Below are 23463 nucleotides of genomic sequence, written 5' to 3'. Positions count from 1 at the left end.
AGCAAGAAACTGAGTATTAAAGAGCTATTCGGTGCCGCAGAGAAAGGTAAAACAGGAAATAGCGATTGTGTTGGAAGTTTGAGCAAGGCAAATCAAATGAGAATGAAGACATATCTTTTTTCATTGAGGCTGAGTGTTTCCTTATTAATTTATCCAAGGAGGGAGCGTGGTTTCCATCATGTGATGTCTTTAGACTCAAGTGGGATGCTTTTCAGGAAACTGTTAGCCAAATTCAAGTAATTTAGTTCATTATTGGAGTTACTGGTTGGAACTTATGGGGCAGTGATACATTGCTCAGACGAGATGATCTTACGGGCCCTCTTCGCTTTGAATTTGCTGAATCAGAGGGCATGCTGAATACGTGCTACGAAGGCAGTTACAGTATGCTCTTGTCACTGGTTTCTTCTGTTCTCTATGCAAACTTGATTTCATTTGCTCCTTCAAACTGAGAAGTTCTGTATCTCTTTTGCATGTGTTTATTAGGACCTATCTATCCAACTGGCATGTCTCAATCTTGATGCTGGATGAACAGAAGATCTTACTCCCTCTTCTCCAGAAGCACCTTTGCTCTACATGGCTGTTTTTCAGCCCTACATAGAGCTAAATCTCCCCAGGTCCTCATTTTCCAACTGATCACGAGTCAGACTTGTGGCTGTGGTTGCGATGTTGCAATGAGCCAAGCAGGAAACCTTCCCAGGTCTCTGAAGGTAACAGAACCCTTTAACCTGTCTTGGGCTCTTTGGTGAGGTCAGCTTGATTTACAGCTCCAACACTTTTGCATTTCCCTCTGCACTGTCTTTTCTGCGTGAAAGAGTTCAGCGGTTGGATGAAACCGGCTGGCGATTTTGCTCTTCAGCAGCCCTTTCCATGCAGGTGGCTAATAATGACGCTGTTGTAGCTCTGTGTAAGAGGGAGGTTTCGCCTGAACCAGTCACTTAGAGTTAATCAGGAGTTGAATCTCTTTAGACATTCATTTCAAGCTGCGTTTGTATCAGAGGCAGCTGCTCCTCTGAAAGCGCTGACTGGTGGGACTGTGGGAGGGGGCTGGTTGTCGCTGTCAGTACTACTGAAGAGTCGGAATAAGGAGGCTCTTGGACTCTTGTTTTTTAGATAGAAGTAGCTGGATGGCTTCCTGTCTCAGGCAATGGAATCTGGGGGATGATACAACAGCCAGCAACATCCTTCCTTGGCTCATAAGCAGCAACCCTTTCTCTGGAAAACCCCTAGAGCCAAAGTACTTTGTTATCTACAGGACGTAACTGCAAGAAGGGCCCGTGCACTGGGCGCTTTCCTGCTGGGAGCTGAGAACCTCCCTCCTTCTCCTTTATCGTGTTTCCTTTTGGTGGAGGCAGCTTCTCCCAATGTGGCGTTTAGCACAGCGGATGGCAGGGCCAGAGCTTTCCTCAGGAGGTGACCTAAGCCCAGAAATTCCTGTTGTTTTGCCAGCATACACAACTTGCTCTCTAAGCTGGTCGCTGTTTGCCATTTGCCAGCATCCTGCGCACAGGAAGCTTGTGCTTATTTCTCCTCCCCTTCGCTAAAACACGGAGTGGTGGTTGCTCTGCCCTGGTCCCGTCAGAGCCCGGCTCCTTCCCTGGACCACGGTCATAAAGGGAACAAGCTGCAACGGCAATGCTCAACCCATCCCGTGATCCCTGGCCCCTCATCCACATGTGAGGGCCGCTGCTGGCTCTCCAGCCTCCACCTGGCAGGGCTGATGGTGGGTTTGAGGGTTTGCTGGTGGGAGTGCTCTGGGTGACTCCTGGTCAGGGCTGTGTTGCGGCTCTGATCCCGTCTCCCGCTGGCGTGCGAGCAAGGCCAGGAGGATCCTGCAGTATTTCACACGCTGCGGGGGACCACTGACATCTGCCCCAGATCGCAGGAAGAGCTTGCTGCTGAAACTGCTGCTTAAGGGGATAGGCTTTTAATGCACCACTGGAAAGAAAAAACATGTAATTGGAGAAAACCAAACATAATCTTTTAAGGAAAGGCAAAAGTTTCCTGGGCTTCTTTGTGTTATACATCACGTCTGTTCGTGTGACTTCATCCCAGCCCCAGTGTTACGAGGAGCCGCTGCTTGCTCAGTGCAAGCACCTGGCTCGATGCTGCGCAGCACTGCCTGCTGCTCCAGGAGGCTGCTCCAGCCCCGAGTTCAGACGTGGCACGTTTGTCCCGTGCAGACCACTCAGTGCCTCTGGTCACCTTTGTCTTCTTTCCCTTTACCTTTTTCCTGTTTCTGTTGTTTCCTGAAAGATAGGGCCACCAGGCCTGCATGTGATGCAGAAGATCTGGATGTACTGCCAATTCGTGAGTGTCATAGCGGCGCTTTCTGCATCACTTCAGCCCAGATCCAGCACGAGCCTCACGTGACTCCAGTGCTGGACTCCTGTGTCAGGAAACCTGCCTGGTTGACCTTCAAGAGGAAATGGTTTTAAACTGAAGGAGAGTAGGTGCAGACTAGATCTTAGGAAGAAGTTCTTCAGTACGAGGGTGGTGAGACTCTGGCATAGATTGCCCAGAGAAGTTGTGGCTGCCCCCTCGCTGGGGGTGTTCAAGGCCAGGTTAGATGAGGCCTTGAGCAACCTAGTCTAGTTGAGAGGTACCCCTGCCCTTGGCAGGGAGGTTGGATTAGACAATCTCTAGAGGGTCCCTTCCAACCAAAGCCATTCTATGATTCTATGATTCCTTGTTGTTTAGGGATCCAAAAGAGTGCTTTCTTGCTTCTGGCACTTCAGGTTATGGCAGCAAGAGACCTTGCTGAAAACATATTAGAAACATGTGTGCGTATCGGTAAGCTGGCCAGCCTTATTCTGGGAGGCATGGGTTCCTTCCAGGTCTCCTTGTAGGTGTGAGGCATGACTCCACAGAAAATAAGCAGATTTTTCAGCAACGTAAGTATTTGTCGCAGTTCCTGTTCATGTTCCTGGGACAGGGGCCAGGCCTTTGGGCCTAGAGCACGGCAGAGTACCACTCCTGGGTATCGGCATCTCCTGCCTGTGCTCTGCTCCCGCTCCCGGGAGGGTTTGCGCGATGCGGTGCAGAGCACGGCCAGCACCGCGCACGGGCGGTTGGCACCAATTACCGTACTCATGCATCTAATGGGGAGCTTTTATTCCTTGTTGGCGAGACGCTTTGCATTGGCATCTGTTGTGGCGTTGACCAGCAAGGAGTCCATCCTGCAGCCAGTCCTCACGGGAGGAGCTCTGGGACGCCTCCTTGGGTGACTCTCATGCCTTGATCGCTTGCCGGCCTCACCCACTTTCTGTCAGGCTCTCCTCTTCCTCTGGTGACTTCAGTACTATTGTCATTTTGGATGTGGCGTGGCAGGATTGTGCTCTTTTCTGTTCCCGTTTGGAGGCAACTCCTGTTTTCTAAAGGAAGTCTTTGACTTTTCATAGATTCCTCTGCTCAGTTGGTTTGGCTGCTCCGTCTTTCTGTAGGGGCCTCTTCGATGCTGTTTTTTCATTTTTGCCATACGTTTGCTCAGAGCTTCTAATGCGATATTATGAAATACACTCCCTGCTGCCTGCAAGCACATTACCTTTTCAGCTGCTTCTTTTTAATTTCCTTTCAGTTCTTTCTTGTTTGTGTGCTCTTTGATGAAGAATTTTTGGCTTTTTTGCTGTTAAGGGATTGTTGAATATGAGTTCTTTATTGTCATTATTGCAGGGTGGCTGTTGAATAGATCTTGTCATCCTGTGCGTTGCTGAGGATTGAATCTAAAGCTCTGAGCTCTTTCTTACTTCAGCAAGGAGTCATCCGTGCTGTCTAAAAGTTGAGAAGCTGTACCATTTTCTTTCAGGAGTTGTTCCTAAGGCTTTGATTGTTGTGATCAGAGCTTATAATTGTGTGGAAGAAATTATTGCTTGTAACTGCAAACCAGAGGGAGCAATTTGTTCTGAAAGCTGCCCCGACCCTGCCCTCCTCTGAGCCTGTCTGCCAGCTCTGGGACTGCTGGTTGCAGGGTGCTGTGCTGTGCCAGCCGGCGTGCGGGTGTGGGTGCTCCCCGCGGAGGTGCCCCCTTCGGTTCCCCGGGATCCCTCCTGGGTCTTCTGGGGACTGGCACCAGGAACAGTGCTGAGCCTCTCGTTTCAGGAGGGCATCCAGAGGAAGGGGCAGAGACCGTTCCTTCCCTTGCAGGTTTGGGACTCTCAGGGCAATTTGCTTCCTTTTAAAACTAATGTTGACTTGAGTGCCCGAACCCTCAGGACTGGAAGGTACTCGCACCCGTGTGAGCTGCTGTGAAGTGCTGTCTCTGGGCTGGGTCTCTCCATGTGGCGGTGGCAGGTGCCCCACGCTGTCTGAGCTCAGCCCCTCTTCCCGATGGAGACAGGATCAGCGCCTGGCACAGCCTCTGCAGCTTGGGCAGCCCAGCCCTGCTCTACCCGGGATCAGCCTAGTGCCGCTGGGGGAGCTGCTGGGGCCGGAGGAGAGCAGCGTGCCCCTCTGAGAGGTGGGAAGCGGAGGAACCCTCACTGCTGTGCCTCCTGCCTCCTGGAGCAAAGTGAGCCTGGTCCCCCTGTGCGCAGAGCAGCTTTCTCCTGCTCATCCCTGCAGGCTTCAGAGTTAAGGCTGCATGAAGATATCCCTTGCAGCCCTTCTGGCAGGGGTTTGGGGGATTAGCTTCGTGTTTTTGGATTGCTCCCGGAGTGGCTGTGCTGCATCATGGAGTGGAATAAGCAAGTTTAGTTGCAGGTTCTCTGATATGAGAAAGTCATTAATCCATACGATGGTGTTTGGAGAGGCAGAGTCATAAGAGACATTTAAGTAGCTGGATTACGCGCGCCAAGGGCTGTGCAGCGTTCTGACCTCACCGTTGAAGTAGGCATTTTCTTCTGGTTTCTGATGCAGACTAAAGACAGAAAGAGACACACTGCGGGGTGGAAGTTGTTTTCTCTTAAATATGAAATGTTTATACTCCCCAGAGTATGTCTCTGCAGTATACAGTTTGGTGTAAAATTTACTGGCTTTTATGCCGGGACCTCCCTTCAACCAAAGCTTGTGCTTGCACATGTGTGCGTGCCTGCCGGTGCTTTTTTTCCATTACATACATATTTTAATACCAAACAACATAATCTGGCAGTGAGGAAGAGGCTAAATAAGCCTGTAGGAAGCTATAGACAATGTTTATTTATGGGTCCCTGGAAGAAAGATGCATATTCTGCTTCTCTTTGAGGACTGAAACAGAACAGAGCTGGTGTTTCTCAAAGGCTTTGAACTTGATTTCTCGCACCAGCAACCGGCCGCCGCCTCCTCGGCACCTGCAGCAGGACAGGCCATGGTCGCTGAGCATGCTGACTCACTAGCACGGCCAGCGATGAAATAGATAACGCTGACCTCTGTTTGCAGGACAAACGCACGCTGCCAAGTACAAGTTATCCGTGCCTGAGAAAAATGAGCCGTAACATCAGCTTGGTGGCTTTCCCACCCACTGTCTCCCACGGTGGCTTTTCCAGGTGGTGCTGTGCAGGCGGGTAGGCTGGCACCGTGCTGGGCAGCGCGGGTGCTCTGCTGGCTCAGTGTGATGCCCGGCAGGGTCAGTCACTTCGCTCTGGGCAAAGCTGTTTAATTTTTTCACAACAGTGCTCGTCTAATTTGCAGAACCAGAAGGATGCTATTAAGGGAACAAGGGACCGAAACAGGCCTTGGAGTTAAATCTTGAAGTTGGAAGTGGGGCTGAAGGGGTGGGTGAGGATGTGCAGTTACTTCTGGCGCCCGAGGTGAGTGTCCTTCTCCTGCTGCAGTGGGGACTCGGCAGGGGCAGGAGCTCTGGCGCTGCGGATGCCTCGCAGCCGCTCTAAGTGCTGCTGAGCATGTGGAGAAGGTGGGGATGGGGTCAGTCTGTCTGTTTGGGAATGGGAATAGACATTGCCTGCTCTCCAGCCTCAGCTCCTCAGCACCTTCGTGGGCAAAATGTGCTTGTGCTGCTATGTCGATCCGTGCTGCACCCACCCCTCGGACATGACATGCACCTCCCATCTCCCATTGCAAGGGTGGTGATGGGGTCTAGGGGGATAACAGGGATGGGCGGAAGCATGGGGTGCCGCCGTGTGATGAGTGGAGCGGGGCTCAGCCTGGGGAAGCAGTGGCTGCAGAGGGAGCACTGCAGAGGCAGGGAGGGTGGTTGTTCACTTGCCTTCCAGCACAAAAATCGGGAGCGTTAAACAGGCTGTGGCTTTGAAAGGAAACGCTGAAACAAGACTAAACGCTGTCTTCTCCAGACAGGGAGTGTGGAGGGGGAGGAGAAACAAACAAGGAGGAAAACAAAATGATGGGAACAAGGAAGAGTTGAGGGCCAAAGTGCAAAACCAGGGACCTGGGAGGGGGAACGCTGGCTGCCGACGGGGACAGACTGTTGTGAGACTGACCTTGGGTGCTGCCAGCGCGGCATCCTCTTGCCTTTCTGCTCTTCTCCCGCAAGAGCAGATGCTGCATAGAGTCTGCTGTCTCGCCACCGTGATGGAGAGGATACGGCGATGGTGCCGCAGTGCCTGCACCGGGCTGTGCCGCTCGGCAAGCTCTGGCCGAGGCAGTTCCCCCGGCCAGCCTGTGCCGCCAGCACCGCGGCCACGGCCCTGCAGCCAGCTGGGAGTGCAGCAGCGGGGGCCGCAGCTGCAGGAAATACATGAAGATGATGGGCTACAGATATCTGATGACTTGGGTCCTGAGGAGGGAGGGAAACTGCTTACGGTACCAGGGAAAGCCACTGTGGTCGCAGGGTGAGGTGGGGAAGTGCGAGGCAGAGAGCTCTTCTCCTCCCCTCCTCGTGCTGGGGGAGACCTCGACGGATGCCTCCAGCTCCTGGCAGGGCTCATGGTGCTGCCGTTCATCCCTCCTTTGGTTGCACACCTATGAAGTCCATGTCGAAGAAGTCAATAGACTCTTTACACCCTGTGGGGGATTTTTAAGTAAAATTTTGCTATTATACTCTTATTAGGCCATAAAATGTTCTTTGACACTGCTCATATTTCATACGATGTTGAAACCTACAGGGTTTGGGTCTGCCCTGAACCCTACAAAATGCATTGGGGGGATCTGCCGAGTCTCATCCTTCTCTAACTCTTTTTTTCTGCTTCCCATAGTCCACTGACATGGACAAGGTTGTGGCTTTCTCGTTTTATCCTTCTCCATGTCCTTACTGTGACTGTTCCTGGGTGCAGCTATGGGGTACAGGACCTTGGTGGTGCTCGGCTCTCATTGCCCTCTATGTCTCTCCACAGAAGTGTCTGCGGTTGAATCCAGATGTCCCCGTGTGGGTTTCCAAGCAGCGCATCCTCTGCACTTTGAACCACAGCCTGAAGGATGTTCTGAACTACGGGCTCTTCCAGCCGGCCTTCAACGGCAGGGCTGGGAAGTTTCTGGATGAGGAGCGGCTGCTGAGGGAGTACCCCCTGAATCCAGACACTCCTGTCCCCTACTTGGAGGTAGCCATCTTCTTTTTTTTGAAATGTATCTCTAGATATACCTATGTAGGTATAGATACATACGTATATGTATGTACATAAGTACATAGGGCTTCTAGGATCCCTTCCACTGTAGTCTCTGTAGGCACCACAGATATTAATGCCCCCTCTCCCCCTTCTCTTTTTTCCCCCGTTTCCTTTCCAGGAGTGAAAGCACAGAAATTTGTGTGGGTGTATGTTTACTCGTGGCGAATTCATTGAGGGAAAGCTGAGGCAAATGCCTCTGAGTTTTAGTTGCTCATGACTCTGTCTGCTCAAGAGCTCCATAACATCTGTCATAGCCCTGGGAAACAGCTTCCCTGTGTTTCTGACCCTGTTGATCAAAATTTCTCGTTTTCTAGTGGCGCATAACTGTCATGGGAAATTGCAGTAACGGAAGGAAAGCCAGTCTCGTAGGTACAGAGGGAAGATCATAGGGAGATCTTTCAATATGAGGCTGAAGGAGTTTGATATTTTATTTAATTTACAGTTACTGTAGAGAAAGGAACACAACGTGTGCTTTGACAGCAAATGACTGTCCCTGTATGGACCCCCTTTGTGTGATGAGCATGGAGGATAATCTATACTGTTTTCTGTTCCAGAAAATTAACTAGAGCAGAAATTAACTGAATTAACTCTGTATTTACGTTCGCTATAGGTTCTTCCTTGGTCTGGGTTTCAGGTGATCACTTGTAGGTGTTTATTCTGAGGTGACCTGCAGCACTTCTTAGGCTCCATTGACTGTGGCTGCGGACAGCTCCACTGGCTGTAATGAGACTCTGGTTACCTGCACGTGGACTTCTGGATTTAGGGATCTTGTGCTATATTTTACCCACAAAGTCTATTTAGGAAGCATTACACGCTTAAGCTGCATGAGCTCTTATAAATGCAAGTGTGAATGCTGTTATTATAACTAATCCTGACTAATTTGTAAAGAAAGTGCAGCACAATTTCTTAGCAAACTAACATTTAATGTAGACAAAAACATTTGGAACAACATTAAGAATGCTTGCAAATAAACCTATGAGGTAGTGAATTCCTTAATGTTTTTATACAGGCTTTAATGCTTTGGTTTTGTATAATTTAGCATAATGTCCACACTTAATGTCTTAGCACACACATCTAAATGCAGACTTGACATGGATATTTGTTGTGTGTCATTTTGATTCTTCATAACTTGGTAAGAATGGCAGCTAAGCACCTAAGGCAGCTAAGGAGAATCCTATTGGAAAACAAAAAATCCAGAATCTATTTACAAGACACAAATCCTGTGCTGATACCACTGAGGTTTCTTGAACCCAAAAGATAAATTAGCCCTCAGGGCTGCATATGAAGGTAATCAGATAAATGAGGGGTTTGTGCATACTGACAGAAAAATTACATTAAGAAGCAGGTATCTGCAGTAGTTCCCTGGAGACGTGGGATGCTGCCTCTGTTCTGTGCCAGGCAGAGCTCTAAGTACTCCAGATTCCTTTGTCGGGGTAAAATAGCAGCTGCAATGTAGTGTGCTGGTGGTCAAGCAGCACGCAGTGGGGTCTGTCTGCCCATCTGCTGAGATCCAGGTACCTTCATGTGCATTTGGGGGTATTGACTGTATCCCATATCATCTTCCTGGTTGTTATCTACTGTCAGAAGCTTATTGTGTCCTCCTTAATGGGGTAGTTATTTTGTTTGCGTGCCAAACACAGCGTTGGGTTCTCACCATCGTTAATCGTCGCCCATTCAGTTCATGCACCTTGTAAATTTGAATGAGATCTGGAAATTCTCAGGCCTGTATGTCCTCCCCATGCAAGTCTGGTCCACGGCAGAGCTGTTGGAGCCATACTGTTGGAATGTGGCTAGCTTAGGGTCGGCCACCCGCTTCAGGGGCTTCTTCACAAGTTTTGCTGGTCAGTTTTGAGCATCTGACTGCGTGTTGCACAGCTTAGCTCTTCTCAGGTGAGGTTTGTGCCTCGCACCCGGCTGCAGCATGCATTGCTCGTGCATCAAAGCCGGCGTAGCCTGGCTTCCCTCGCTCGGACCAGCTGTGCTGATGCGCTGCCCTGGCTCCTGCTGGTGCGGCGTGGGGCAGCGGGGAGCCCTGCAGGACCTTCCCCAGGGTCGAGCACCGGGAGAGCAGCAGTCGGCGACTCCACCTGAGCCGGTGTGTTTGGGCAGAAGCCGAAAGCGAGTGGTCCACAGAGCGGCGCTGCCCTGGCTCAGCCGGAGTGCTCCCAGGGCTCGGAGGCGAAGGCTGGGAGCTGAGCTCGTTTGCAGACCCTCTAACGTGGTGCTGGGCCTGAAGAGGAGCCGCTGAAGGATGCTTGTGTGACTGCGTAGGGATGCACAGAGGATACCTGACACGGGCAGTGTCTGCAAAGCACCAATGCCTGTAAATCTGTGGGTCAGGCAATATTTACTTTGGAATGATTTAAAAAAAAAAAGAGAAGTTGTGTGAGAAAACATCTGCCCAGCAGTACAAGTTTGTGATAGACTGAAAATGTGCTAATATTTTGCCAGTATTGAGAAGTACGTGGGATGAGCTTACTAACTGCAGTCCAAAGATAACTTGGTATCAGTTCCAGCTGAAGTAATGAAATGTTGATGGAGGATTAAGTTCATAGCAATTCAAAATCTCAGAAAACAATTCATGCATTGAAAAAAGATCTAGTCAAACAAATCCAATTTCATTCTTTAAGGGAATTGTAATTCTGTGTGATGAAGATAACTATATGAAGGTAGCAGCCTCTTGGGGTACTTGGTTTTGTTCTACATGGTATTCAAGTTGAGGATTAGCACTATAAAACATCAGTGGGACAAATGCCTCTGGCTACCTAATCGATGACGAGCGGTTGTCACCGCAGAGATGTATTTCTAGTGGGGTTTCTTAGGGACTGTTGTCAAGTTTGATGTGGTTACCCCAGGGATCTGGGTGTAACTGTAAAATCACTGCTGATGAAGTCTGATTACACAAAGTTTGGCAAAGAATGTAGTCGGCTGCGCTGTCATTTGGTAAGTGGGGGTCCCCTCAAAGCATGCTCTGAGTCAGCCAAACGGGAAACAGAGACAAGGGTTGATTGCAAAGGAAGGACTCCCATTGTGGAGAACAAAGTTTCTAAGTAAAATTTTTGAGCCTTTTGGTCAAGAAACCTAAGAGCGATTCCCACTGTGCTCCTGTGGCCCAGTGTGACCCTGGCATCCTTCAGTGTGTACCCTGACAAGCAGCGAGCTGGTTTTAGGAGCGGTTGGGGTGAAGGTGGCTGATATTGGAGCAGTGTGTGGGCGACAGTCAGCGTACTTGAAAGGATGTTGGAAAGAGACGTAGCACAGAAAAGAGCAGCAGGAATGGTCTGAGAAGAGAAGATCCCTCAATGGGAGATTTAGAGCTCAGGCTGCCCACAGGGAAGTTTTCTCTAGACCACCTGTGTAAGAACTGTCCTGGGGAAAACCGCTCGGTTCTTAGAGAGATCCCCGATTAATGGGGAAGAAGCAGAACAAAGCCCACACTGCCTGGAAGCTGAAGCCAGACAGATTCAGATGAAAAACTGGTCAGAATTTGTTTAGTGAGGAAAGCAATTAACTATTAGAGCAAATTATGAAGGAGGACAGTGTATTCTGTATCTGTTGTTGTTTTCAGGTCTAGGCTGAATGTCTTCATGCAAGATGATGTTTACTGGAGCTGCTTGAGAGCAGTTTGATGCTGAGTGGGTTTTGTTCATCTCATAACTGACGTTCTTCCCTCTTGCAGTTCCGGTACAAAAGGCGTGTGTACACCCAGACTTTGCTGGATGACAAGCAGTTTGCCAAGCTCCATACAAAGGTAAGGCTGGCATCTAGCTGGCAAGCTCAAAGCCCTGGTAGCATGTTCAGCCCTGATGGTGGCCTATCACGGAGAGGATACCAGGGTTTGGGATGTTTCAGTCTTCCCTGGTTGCCAGACTGCAAAGCACTCGGGAGAAATGGACGGTGCTTGCTGAAGCCTGGGGTGGTGTCGGTGACGATGCAAGCTGAGGGACCCTGCTGAGCCGTGGTAGGGAGCCCACACAGTGGTAGACTTGCGCTGCTTGTGTGCACTGCAGGCAGGTGTGTGGCTGGCCTAGGCTCTGCGGGAGAGCGTGGGGTCAGCTTCCCATGGGGCGATGAGGCAGAGGAACACACAATGGGATGTCTGAAGAAAAGCTTTATTCTCTGGCGTAGAGGAGTCACAAAACGCCTGGAGAGCACAGTGGTGCACACTGAGGAGCGCACCTTCTCTTCCCACAGCGAGTGGCTGCAGCACGCCTCCGCCTGGCACACAGGCTTGTTGCTTTGTCTCTGGCTTTAACCCATGCGTTTGGGTCAGGATTTCGCTGGTGGGATCCACGTGTGAAGTGGGAAGCACACGTGGTCTGCTGCAGCCCCCACGTGTCATGGGTGGTGATCAAGGCATGTGTCAAGATTCACAGTGCAGCCACTGAACGGCCTGTCTGGGTGTTTGGAGAACAGGGAGCATGGCAGGAATGGTGCTTTTGCATGCATGGGTATTTCCTGGGAGGAGAGACGCCCCACCAAAACCACTGGGCTCTGTGTCCAGGGATGCCCCAGTTGGCACAGCTGGAGGGTCAGGGATGCTAATGGTGACCAGGCCTTGGCCATGTGTTGCCTGGATGCCCCTCTCACATTGCTCTTCCCCTGGACAGCTGGGGTGGTCCCATAATGTCACTTCTTGCCTAAAGAAATTAAGAATAATAGTTGTGGAGAGGTCTGGAACCATGAGAAGCTTTCTGCTGCCACTAATAATTGTGCCTCGAGATGATGTGTGGTGCCATGGGGACTTGATGGTTCCTGGGAGGCTGGGGCCAGTGGTGCGTGGGACCTGTGAGACAGGAGGAAGGAGGTGGCCTCCGGCAGCTGGGTGGCTCTGACACGGTGGGCAGCATTCGCACTGCTGGGTGGCATGAGGACACCTGCAGTCCCCATCAAACTCATTTTCTGGGAGAGTCCATGGGGAAGGGCTGGGGCGGGGAGCGGTGGCATGGAGAGGCTCATGGGGATGGCCCGTGTGTGGAGAGCACTGTGCTGGGGAAGTCCGTGCAGAGGGGCTTTGGGGGTTGTGGTTTAGGAGGTGGGACTGGCCGGGACCCCAGGGCTCCCTGCTAGCTCCCCTGTTGTGTGTGTCATGAGCTCCCTTGGAAACCCCCTGTGCAGGCGACCGCTTCCCACCGAGGGCTGGGCAGCTTCTTGGCTGTTTCCCTTTTGCTCTCTGACTAGACACGTGCCGTTGTCTGCCTTGACCCGTGTCAGCTGCTCGTCCGAGAGCCGTTGGCTCCGAGACACGTGCAGGATGTGCCGAGGGCCGGGCGCTGTGCCTCCTCCTCGGCCCCTAGCAGCCCACGGTGCCACTGGGCACAGGGTGCCCACGTGTGGCTGTTGCCACGGGTCTGCAGGGTGGTTTCTGGTCACGCTGCTCTGCCAGAGCTGGGCAGGCAAGGGTTGTCAGTTTTCAGTCAATGGGTAAAACAGCAAGAGCTGAGCTAGGTGGAGCTGCAGACGTAAAGCAGAAGGGAAGAAAACCTTCTCCCAAAGGGCTTGACCTGCCCCAAAGCCAAAAATCTTCTTTGTGGGAAGAGGCAAGTCCTCTGTCTTTGGTTTGCAGAGCTGCAGAAACAAGAAACAAAATGCTGTTAGAGTTCAGGTTTGACTCATGAAGATTAAAGTCATGAGGCTTCTGTCTGGTGGCATAAGAATATCCAGGCAGCAACTCTGGAAAGCTCTTGGCATCCTCCTGGTGCCAGGAAGTGTGGATCAGGATCCACTGAGCCTTGCCAGGGAGAGACCGTGCCTGCTGGAGGGAGGGCTGGGGGCGCTTGCCACAGGGGCGCCCAAGCAGCAGCGTCTGAGGACTTCCCCTACAAGTGCATAGCAGCCATAAGAGCACTTTATTAAATATTCACTTAATCTCCATGCTTTAATTTCTACTTAAAAACCAAATTACTTTCATGTTGTTTGTGTTTAAACCATTCCTTGCCAATAAAATATGGCATCTAAGTGAGAAGCTGCATCTCCGCTCACTCTTGCCTCCATCGAGAGGATGATGATGAGCATTTCCTTTGGCTGGTGTTTTCCCAGGGTCCATGGGTACTGTGGGCCATGGTGCTGGTTGGGCAGAGGAAGAGCCCTCGTCCTGCCCTGGGCTGCTCCTGCAGGGCTGCAGTGCGAGGGAGGCAGTGGAGGCAGCCTAGGGGTAGCGCCAGGAGGGGTGCGAGCCGGGGATGTGCTGGTGCCAGCCACTCATTGGAGCGGTGCTGGTGATGAGAGCTGGCAGTGTCCAGACTTACCCGCCTGGCACAGATCCACGCTGTTTTGCTGGGAGAGGGTGAGAGTGGAGTGTGTGCTTGCAGCCTCCTGGCAGCTGGCCTGGGGGTGAGAGGGGGATGGAGAGCGGAGGGGCATGGGCTGCTCTCCGGAACGGTAGCTGGCTGAGCAGGGAGAAAGCCGGCAAGCTGCTAGTGACTGCAGACCCTGAGGGAAGAGCACGGTACTGCCTGCTTCTGCCCCATCCGCTGGGCTGCTCTGCTGCGGCTGCACCAGGCACCGCCGGGTGAGGGGCCGCGGGCAGACAGTCCTCCCGCCATGCCACCGACCCCACAGAGGGAGGGATGCTGCGGGGGCTGGCGGCAGGGCAGGACCATGGGGGTTCACTCCCCGTGTCGAGCGCGCAGTGAGGAGGTGCCTCTGGGCCGACTTGGGGAGTGTCTGGCTCCACCGTGGCAGGCTTGTGCAGGCGCACGTGTCGGGTCGGCTGCTGCGGGCGTTTCTGCTTCTGCCTCTGCATTTAGGGGCTGGTGTTACGAGGGGTAGCGGTTTCAAACTGAGAGGGGGCAGATTTAGGTTAGGTACAAGGAAGAAATTCTTCCCTGGGAGGGCGGTGAGGCCCTGGCATAGGCTGCCCAGAGCAGCTGTGGCTGCCCCCTCCCTGGCAGTGCTCAAGGCCAGGCTGGACGGGGCTGGGAGCGACCTGATCTGGTGGGAGGTGTCCCTGCCCATGGCAGGGGGGTTGGACGAGATGGTCTTTAAGGTCCCTCCCAACCCAAATCATTCTGTGATTCTGTGATCCTGGGAAAGCAGATGCAGGTGTGGTGCAGGCCATACATGTCACTCAAGGCGACTTGTAGTGATGCCCAATTGCTTGGGCAGTGAAATACTGTTTTTTCTGAGATGCTGTAGTTTAAAGGGCTGTGAAGGATTAGCTTTAGGTCTATCAGGATGGTGGGACCACTCCTGAGGCTGTGGTATATGCGAAATCTTTAGGCCTGTGGCTAATGGTCTCGTCTGAATGAGAGCAAAGTATGAAAATGTTCAGAGTTTAGAGTCTGACTTTTAGTAGCAGGATACACTACTTGAATCTTTTAATGACCTTGAAATATGATTCTTAACTGCCATTAAAAAAAGAAAAGCAAGAAAAATAAAAATAACTCCTCTTTCTGAATGCCAGTGGACTTGTTCTGAGAAGTGAGGAAACTGTTGTCTTGTGTGGCTAGCAATAGTGAAATGACTTGGTAAAATCAGTTAATCAGCCTCAGTCCCTCGCGCCTCTTGGGATTTGCAGGCAGTGACATTTCTTACAGATATTTTTCCCACTGAATTGCAGTAGATCATTTAGAAATGGGAGTGCAAAAAAAAAAAAAAGCATGTTAGAAAAGGGCAATCCCATTGTGCTTATAAACTAAAATCTGTGCAGAAAAACCTCAGCATTTACTAAAGTGTCCACAAAAGACGTTGTGCTACCAAGAGACTTGGGCCATTACCACCTTGAAAGGGAAAGAAGCAAGACACTTAAAACACACTTAAGGTAATTATTAGGAGCTGGTATGCCATTACTGTCGTAGATGACTGACATTAGCACAGAGCCAGAGGCGCTGGGCACAGGCGGCGATCCTCCTGCTGCAAACCGTATGGCTATGGAACGGCAGCCCTGGCGTGGGCTGAGGCGGCTGCAGGCAGGGGCTGCAGGCAGACCGAGGGCGGCGAAGCAACAAGAAAGTGTTGGCTCGGTGGGCAGCACCCGTGGCAGGTCCACAGCGTGACTGTCACCACCTTTCCTGTTGGCCTTAGTGTGCGAGAGGGGTGGCTGTAGCGGGGAGGGGACGGTGGCACGGCTCTGCGGAGCAGCGGGACGTGGGGGACATCTTTGCCTGCACTGCACCGGGGTGAGGGGAGCGAATGCCATGGCCACAGCGGTGCCCAGAGGGGACAGCAGAAAGGTGCTGGCGCAGGCTGCGGAGGACCTCAGGGAGAGACAGGCCACTGGGGCTGGGTGTGGGAGTGACTGCGTGTGCTGGTGCGGTGTGCGCCAGCGGAGGCTGCGTGTGGGGGCGGCCGCACTTGCCTTCAGGATGGAGGGCTTGCGCTTGCCCGGGCCAGAGGGGGATTTTGCGTTGATAGTGGCTGAAAGTGATCAAGGCTGGGGCAAGGATTCAAGACTTGAGGATGGAGAACAGGGTGGTGACTGGCTGTTTGCTGTTTTGCACTGCCACCAGCGCCATCCACATCCTGGGGCCCCCTCCACAGCAAGAAACACGTTGGACCTCATCAACTGGTGTGTCAACGCTGGGCACAAATGAGCCCCGTCCTGCCTCTCTGCTGCAGGAGACCTCTTGCTTGCCTCTGACTTCTCCTTCTCTACCCAAACTGACAAAGGGCAGGACAGCAGGATCTCATGGCTGGGAGCGTGTGAAGGCTGCCCTGGGTGACCACAGCCCGTCCGGCCCACCATCCTCTGCTGGTAACAGCTGACCTGGGTTTCAGTGTGTCTTTGGAGAGAAACAGAAGAGTAAAAGTGGAAAAAATTGTGGGTTGAGATAAAGGCAGTTTAATAGTAAAGCAAAACTGGGCACACAAGCAAAGCAAAATCATGAATTTATTCCCTACTTCCCACGGCAGGCGGGTGTACAGCTGTCCCCAGGGCTTCATCACGCGTAACGGTGACTTGGGAAGACCGACTCCATCACTCCAAACATCCCTCCTTCCTCCTCCTTCCCCAGCTTTTCTTGCTGAGCATGATGTCCTACAGCCTGGAATATCCCTTTGGTCAGTTGGGTCAGCTGTCCCGGCCATGTTCCCTCCCAGCCCCTTGTGCACCTCCAACCTGCTCACTGGTGGGGCAGGGTGAGGAGCAGAACAGACCCTGGCACTGTGCGAGCGCTGCTGAGCCATGACTAACTCACTCATCCTGGTGCTATCAGCGCTGTTTTCAGCACAAATCCTAAAAGTAGCCCCATCCCAGCTACTGCGAAGGAATGCAGCTCTCCCGGCCAAAGCTGGTACCTCCTGACAGCGTCCCATGCGGAGAAGGTGTCCCCACGGCCGGCAGGACCTGGGCCTGCCCCTGGCCCTCTGGGAGGCCTCGGCCTCCTCTGCACGTGGGCCTCTGCAGGCCCCCATCCTGCTCCCCTTGGGGGTGCTCCCGACAGGTCTGGAGTCACACCGAGCTGGCCGCCGACACAGCGGTTAAACACTGCGGTGGTGTGCCACAGAACCGATTATTTGTGGTTTCTGTAGGAATCAGTGAGGCGTCCATTTGCAGCTGCCTGATGGACGGTGTGAGAGCTTGTCCTGCAGCTGGTGCGAGGGAGGAGGTCGGTCTTCTCCAGCCTCTTCCAGGGTCTGTGACTGTGGCAGCCACCACGCTCTGGGAAGCAGATGATTTGTCTTAATTCCAGCTGCTGTTTGGAGCAAACTGGACCTGGGAGAGGATTAGTCTTTCCTTGATACTGAAATTGCTGGAAACATCAGCATGTGCTTGGTGAGAAGGAGGGGTGCTGTCTTTCTGCTCTTGCAGAGCACCGAGCCGGGTGCCTGCGGCTGGCTTCCCCCAGCACCCAGCCTGCAGTGAATAGCGAGTGACAGAATAATTTCTCTGCAAGAAGAATGCCTCATTTATTTTCTTTCTTTTTGATTCAAGGGAGAGAAGCTTGTTCCCTCGCACCAGTTTCCTCTCAATGAGCTTTTCTTTTCTGGAGGGTGTTGATTTTTCTTGTGGTTTGGTGCTGGCGGAGGATAATGGACTGCAGCACGGCAGCTGCCAGCTGGGTGGCTGGAGCTGCGCCCCGTCCCCAGGTGCTCTCCCGGCATGAACCACCTCCTCGCTCTTGCAGAAGAGCAAAGTGCCTCAGACTTGCTCGGGAGTCACCTGCTGAGGCGGTGTTTTAGGTAACAATACATGAACCAGGCTGCAGAACTGGAGAGCCGCAGGTCGGGCAGTAGCCAGAGGGTAAGGGCAGACCCAGGCTTTGGGTCCTGTCTCTCCTTACGAGGATCCTCCTCGTCCTCCTCGGGGAGCAGTACAGCTGTTCCCACAAGAAAGAAGGTCCCAAAGACAGGGCTTGCTTCCCAAAGGCTTTCCAGGTAGCAGGTGGGAGATACAGCGGGAGATACAGCGTGAGCTCAGCCCTGTCGCAGTTTCCCCAAAGACCTCGCTGGTCCCGGTGAGGGGGCCAGAGGGGTCCTGCCTGCCCCCAGCCTCGAGCCCCGGCTGCTGTTTGCGCAGGGCACTTGGGAAACAAGAGGCTTAAACACCCCTTAAAAAAGCAAGGTGGAGACTTACTCTGAGCTTTAAATTTTTTTGCATGAGTTTTTGTGGGGTCTTGGGGTTTTTTCCTCCCCAGAGAAAGCTTGCTTCGCTCTGGTTGCTGTAGCCATTCAAACACATCGATTTGCAAATCGCCATAATCTTCACACTAAATATGATGCTTTTGCTTGCAGGAAGATCCATTATGAGCATTTGTCGAAGCGGTTACATAGCTTTATATAAATACATTTGGCTTTCAATTTTTGCATATAGGAAATGGGATGCCATGCCTTTACTGGCTTCTGATTATTTTTTTTATTCTTTTGATTTGTGTCAAACTGTTTGGATGAAAGCTGAAATTTAATTAAAATTAAAGCAGAATAACATTTTGAATTGTGTCTTTATCACTTAAATAAATGTTGCTTGAATGTACTGGACACGGAAGGCAGAAAGTAAATTTATCAGTACATATCTTTTGTATTTAAAGCTGACTGATCTTTTAAACAAAGGAAGATTTGGTTTGTATGAGTAGTTCTCGTCACAAATTCTCAGAGGTGTTTAAGTGCCAGAAAATAAGCAAGTATCTAGTGAGATTTCAAAATTGCCTAAGCGGTTTAGGCATCTGCTTAGCTCCCCTTGATTTCAGTGGGAGACTGACATTTGCTCTCTCTCTTCATGTCTAGTCACCTTAATACATTTGAAAATCTGGCCCTAAATCCCTCAAGTTCTTAGAATAATGAGATCTCATTCCTTTCCCACCAGGGTTTTATTCATAGATTGGGGGAGGAAAACAAGCTTCCTTACCTCCTCAGTTCTCAAATCTCCTTTCAGCTTTGAGTGAATCAGTCCAAATAATAAGGAAAATACTCTGTGTTTCTGGCTGAATTGAAATGGAGAACAACCAGATAGGAAAGCTTTTCTGTGCTGCATCGGCTAAAAACCGACACAGAAGAATGTAAATACCAGTGTTAGCTTCATTGTGAAAAGTGGATGTTGTGCCCAGCGAGGGACATGGCTGTGACACGTTTGTAGTGTTTGAGTTGATTGCAAGCGTTAAGTATGTTTTGCTTCTGATTCTGAATGAAAAAAGCACACTTGAATTCCTGACTGTTGGCAAAAGGGCTGTTTAACCAGTGCATTTTTGTAGATGCTTGTAAGCACAGACGTCCGCATCAGCTGTGGTGCTGCACATTCCAGCTAAACGGGTGCGTGTTTAAGGTGGGAGATACCTTTAGTGGAGCTGAAACCTAGCTTGAGTGAAAATATTAAAGCCAGGATCAAATTGTTGTTGGTTTGGCGCTGCTTTATGTGCCGCAGGGCCCCGGGCTGCTGCGATGGTGGGGAGCAGCTCCCAGAGAGCCCTGGTGTCCCCTCTGCAAGGAGGGGGCTGGCGGGGGCGGCCGTGCCACGGGCGGGGGTTGCCGTATTGCCGCACGCCTTTGGCTGCGCCGCGCAGCGCTGGTCTGGTTTCAGTTAAGTGCTTTGATCGGACCTGTGCTGTGCTTTGGTGGTGGTTGAGGCGTCGGGGGGCCTCGGGTGTGGCTGCACCGGCTTGCTGGGAGTGGGACGCTTTGGCCAAACCAGCTGAAACGACACCTGGGGGCTGTAGGCAGATGTCCGCAGGCTGTCGAGGGGGGACTGTGCACCCCGGCTGTCGGCAGACGCCTTGGCAGAGCAGGGGTTCCTCCGCAGAGGCTCCCCAGACCTGCTGCAGCTTCTCTCCAGGGACCCTGAAGGATGCCGGGAGGTGCTGGGAGTGAGCGGGGAGCTTGGCAGGGTGTCAGTTCTCCGGTTATTTGGCTGCAAAGGCAAAATGTGCGAGAGGCCTCCGAGGAAGAGAGTCTCTGGATCTTGATGCGATTGTTTCAAGCATATCGTGACCAGATTGTCTCAATTAGCATTTCCTCCTCTTTTACCTAATCCAATTTCTGTTATTTCCCAAATCTAGCTATTGGTGTAGCGCCGTAGAGCTGTCTGGGAAGCAGCAGACTGCCTCCCCAGAAGTTGTGCATAGAAACGGCGGTCTCTTTCTGTCTGTGGTCATAGAAATATTGAACTTGAATGGAACAATGTCTTTTTCTCTAACTTTATTCTGGAAAACAGCTTAATTGAGCTAATTATATACCGCTCTGTTGGTAAAAACTAAGAAACTGAAAACTGTCTGAGGATGGAAGGCGTCGGGCCGCTCTGCTCATACGTGCTGCTGTTCCCGGGGCCTGCAGTTGAGTTGCTGCAGTTGCCGCCATGTTACCCCGATGCGCGGTTCCAAACCCACCGTCTTTCGGCAGTGAAACTTGTACAGTGACCCCGCTCGTGGCTGCTCGGCCACGTCTGCCACCACAGCTCCCTGCCTCTGCTGCACAAACAGAGCTGTTAGTCAACCCGCGCTGTAAGCCTGATCAGAGACACCATCTAGGTTGTTTTTATTTTGCCCTTTTTTTTGGTCTCTTACCTTGTTTTGCCTTAATTCAGGTTTGTTTGTTAGTGGAACGAGGCTGTCACCTAAATCTTGGGCATGGGATTCTTGTAACACCTCTGGTGAATGGTCTTTTTCGTTATCTGTATTCTTGGTTTGCTTTGGCATTTTCGTTGTTCCCTGTGGTCTAGGACCAAACTAGAGGAACAGAAGTGGGCCAGGGAGGATCAGAAATCACTGTGCTGGTCTCCTACCCTCTCCCCATGGTGTTAAGTTTGTGACTTGCAGCAACATCTTAATGTGGGCATTGAGCTGCATGTCTGGAGCACGCTGCAGAGCAGATAGGCAGCTGCAAACTGATGGAAAGAGGATATTTTTCTATGTAAAAATTAACTGGTTGAGTCTCTGAACTCTATACATTTTTGAAGTATTGCTGTGGATTTGGTCCGAGACCTTGGATAGATGAACCATCTTTGTTCTTCATCTGGAAATTCAGAGTAGTGATTGATTTTCCCCCAAAGGGAAATTCCATGCATAGACCCATTAAAACCAGCGTGGCACACAGGACTGTGATGGCGAACAAGCAGCTACAGCAGGAGAATGCAGATCCCAGAATGAGGATGCCTCTTTCTGCATCCTCCTTTTGCTCATGCACTTTCTCTGCAGTTTCTTTTCTAAATATAAAAGGTACCATTAAAAGTTGACATAGTGCATCAACATCTTACTGCCAAAAAAATGTTTTCAATTCCTGAGCACGTAGAAAACTAGAAATATAAACAAGCACACTTCTGCTGGGCACTGGTGGTCTGGGTAGGATGCATTTCTGGGGTTGTAAATGAGAGTCGCCGCAGAGCCTCAGCAGCAGAAGTTCAGGTTCGCACCTGGGGTGTGTCTGGTAACAGCGTAAAAGCAAAATTGCTGTGAGCAACTACTGCATAGACAGAAGTTTGGTGTTTGCCTTTGCAGGGAGTGCGCACAAGGCTCGAGGCTGCTGGGGCAGGCGCCTGCGTGGGCAGAGGTGCCAGCGTCAAGGGGGTGGGCCATGTGGTGGGGGGTCCCGTCCTCAGCTCGTGCCGCCACATCTCCCGCAACCACTAGTGCGGTTCTCGGCAGGTCTGGCAGTGCCGTTGTTGGCCGTAGGTGTTTAGTTGGGGGTACGCGTGGAGCACCATCCGTTGGGTTGGGTTAGCATCGGCCGCTGAACAGCTGCTGGGAGAAGAGGCGTGTGGACAAATGGGAGTGGAAGGAACAGGGTTAAATCTGCGCAATTGGGTGATGGCTGGGAAGAGGCATTTTGGGATGGCATCCTGGAGGCGGTTGCTGGAGTTGTCAAGTCCCGTCTGTGCTATTGCTGGCAGGCAGCTGTGATTTCCTTCAGTGTTTCTGTACTTCTGCAGTAGCTGAAGGGCTGCTGAAGCAGGAGGTGGATTTTGCTTTCATTGACTTGTGAGGCGAGAGGGGATCTGGGGGAGCAGTAACACCGAGCAGTGAGGGTCGGGGCAATGGCTTGCCACCCGGAAAGGACTCTGTGCTTGTGCGCTGCTGCAGCTGATGCCAGTTGCCCTTTTGCCGTGCTCGTGATAAGAGCGTTGGTGCTGTGGGAATTGCTCGTGCTGCACGTAGACATTCCCAGCATCTCCCGGTGCGGGTGACCCAGCCCTTTTTCATCCTCTGGGTGGTTTCTCCTTGCTTGTGCTCACTGTCCTGTGGTTATGCTGGGTCTGTCTGGGCCGCCCTGCCTGGGCTGATGTGGTCTTGAGGGGTGTGAGGGAGCACCCGTGAATGGGCAGGGTGGTCAGGATGGGGAGTGGGGCCGTGCTCTGGGGGACCGGGTGTTGCATCCCCTGTCCCCGGTGAACCCCTGCTCTTCTTGGCCCTTACCTTGCTGCACTGTGGTCCCTGGGTCGCTGAGGGGAGTGAACCTCGTAACTGAAGTACGTGTTTGTGGCTTTGCGCGTTACCTTGTATGTTCCTGTGGCGTTGGCATCTCTGCACGCAGGTCGCTGCAGACAGCCGGAGCGAGCAGTTGGGTACCCGCACAGGCACGGTGGAGCTGTGTTACCATAGGGTTTGGCCTGAGCTAATCAACTCTGCTGAGATGGAGCGACGTTGCAGGCGGTGGTACACTAAAATGGCTGTGTGAGTTTAAATACATGACCCGGTTGTTTATGGCACGGGTCCATGGTGCTGACTCTAGAAAAGATGTGCTGTGTGTTTTAGGCTTGGTTCTGCAGACTAACCACACAGAGACGAATTTGGTGTAAATCTGGTTCACAGCTCAGCATTAATTTGCCTCACCCTTGGGAAGTTTCATCTTGGTGATATTTTCTGTCTGACTTTTTCTATATCAAATTAGGGGAAAATATGGAAACTTGTGTTTTTTCACTGGGTGAAAAATCTGCTTTGCTCGTTCAGCCAGCTGTGCAGTGGGCCACAGGAGCAAGAGCAGTTCCCTGACTGTTGTCTTCAGCTTGACCAGTTGGTTCAAGCTTTTCCCAAAGTCTTCCCTCGGCTAATTGCACAGTATTTCTGCTGTGTCAGACACTTTCTAGAGTGCCTTTCCTAAAGCTAGCTACTGCAAGGTTTGATTAAAATAAACTCAAAACCACCCAGCCAACCTGCAATCAAAGGTCTGAAAATCTGGACTGGAAATGTGTGCGAGATGGGTGTTTTTGCACTGCAGTCTGTCCAAGTGTTGCCTGCCTGCTTGGCAGAGTTGCAATTTCTAGAGTCTAGAGATTTAATAGAATAACGTATTCACCAAGTATGGCTATCCAAAAGAGACAGAACGGAAAAAAACAACCACCCACAAACAACCAGGCGGTCTCAAAGGAGAGTCTTCTGGGCACTTGGTCCCCTCAGGAGAACAAGATTTAGTCTTTGGCCAAAGACAGCAAGTTACAGAATAAAGCACAATCTCAGGGCAGATGGTGCGGCAGCTGAACCCATTGTGCCACACAATAATGGTCGGTGTCTGAGTAGCCTGGTCTTTCCTCCAAGTGTTTGAAGTTCAGCCGGTGGAGGGGTGGTGTGCCCTTACAATGGGTTTGTGACACAGCACAAGGTACACGATGTTG

The 23463-nt window shown here is 51.7% G+C and overlaps 1 protein-coding gene across 2 annotated transcripts in view; it reads left to right on the top strand.

The window, feature by feature from the left end:
• SHANK3 (SH3 and multiple ankyrin repeat domains 3) overlaps positions 1-23463 on the top strand; it is a 342763-nt gene that overhangs the window by 29740 nt on the left and 289560 nt on the right. For both annotated transcript variants that reach the window (XM_086475378.1, XM_086475373.1), the window contains exons 2-3: positions 7221-7424; positions 11170-11241. In XM_086475378.1, coding sequence (XP_086331504.1) covers positions 7221-7424; positions 11170-11241 — 276 coding nt within the window. The remainder of the gene's footprint in view (positions 1-7220; positions 7425-11169; positions 11242-23463) is intronic.

This window comes from Leptosomus discolor, chromosome 1 (assembly GCF_034619465.1).
Source record: "Leptosomus discolor isolate bLepDis1 chromosome 1, bLepDis1.hap2, whole genome shotgun sequence".
Lineage (NCBI taxonomy): Eukaryota > Metazoa > Chordata > Aves > Leptosomiformes > Leptosomidae > Leptosomus > Leptosomus discolor.
Note: the sequence above shows the minus strand (reverse complement) of the source record. Positions and strands in the feature narration are given on the sequence as shown.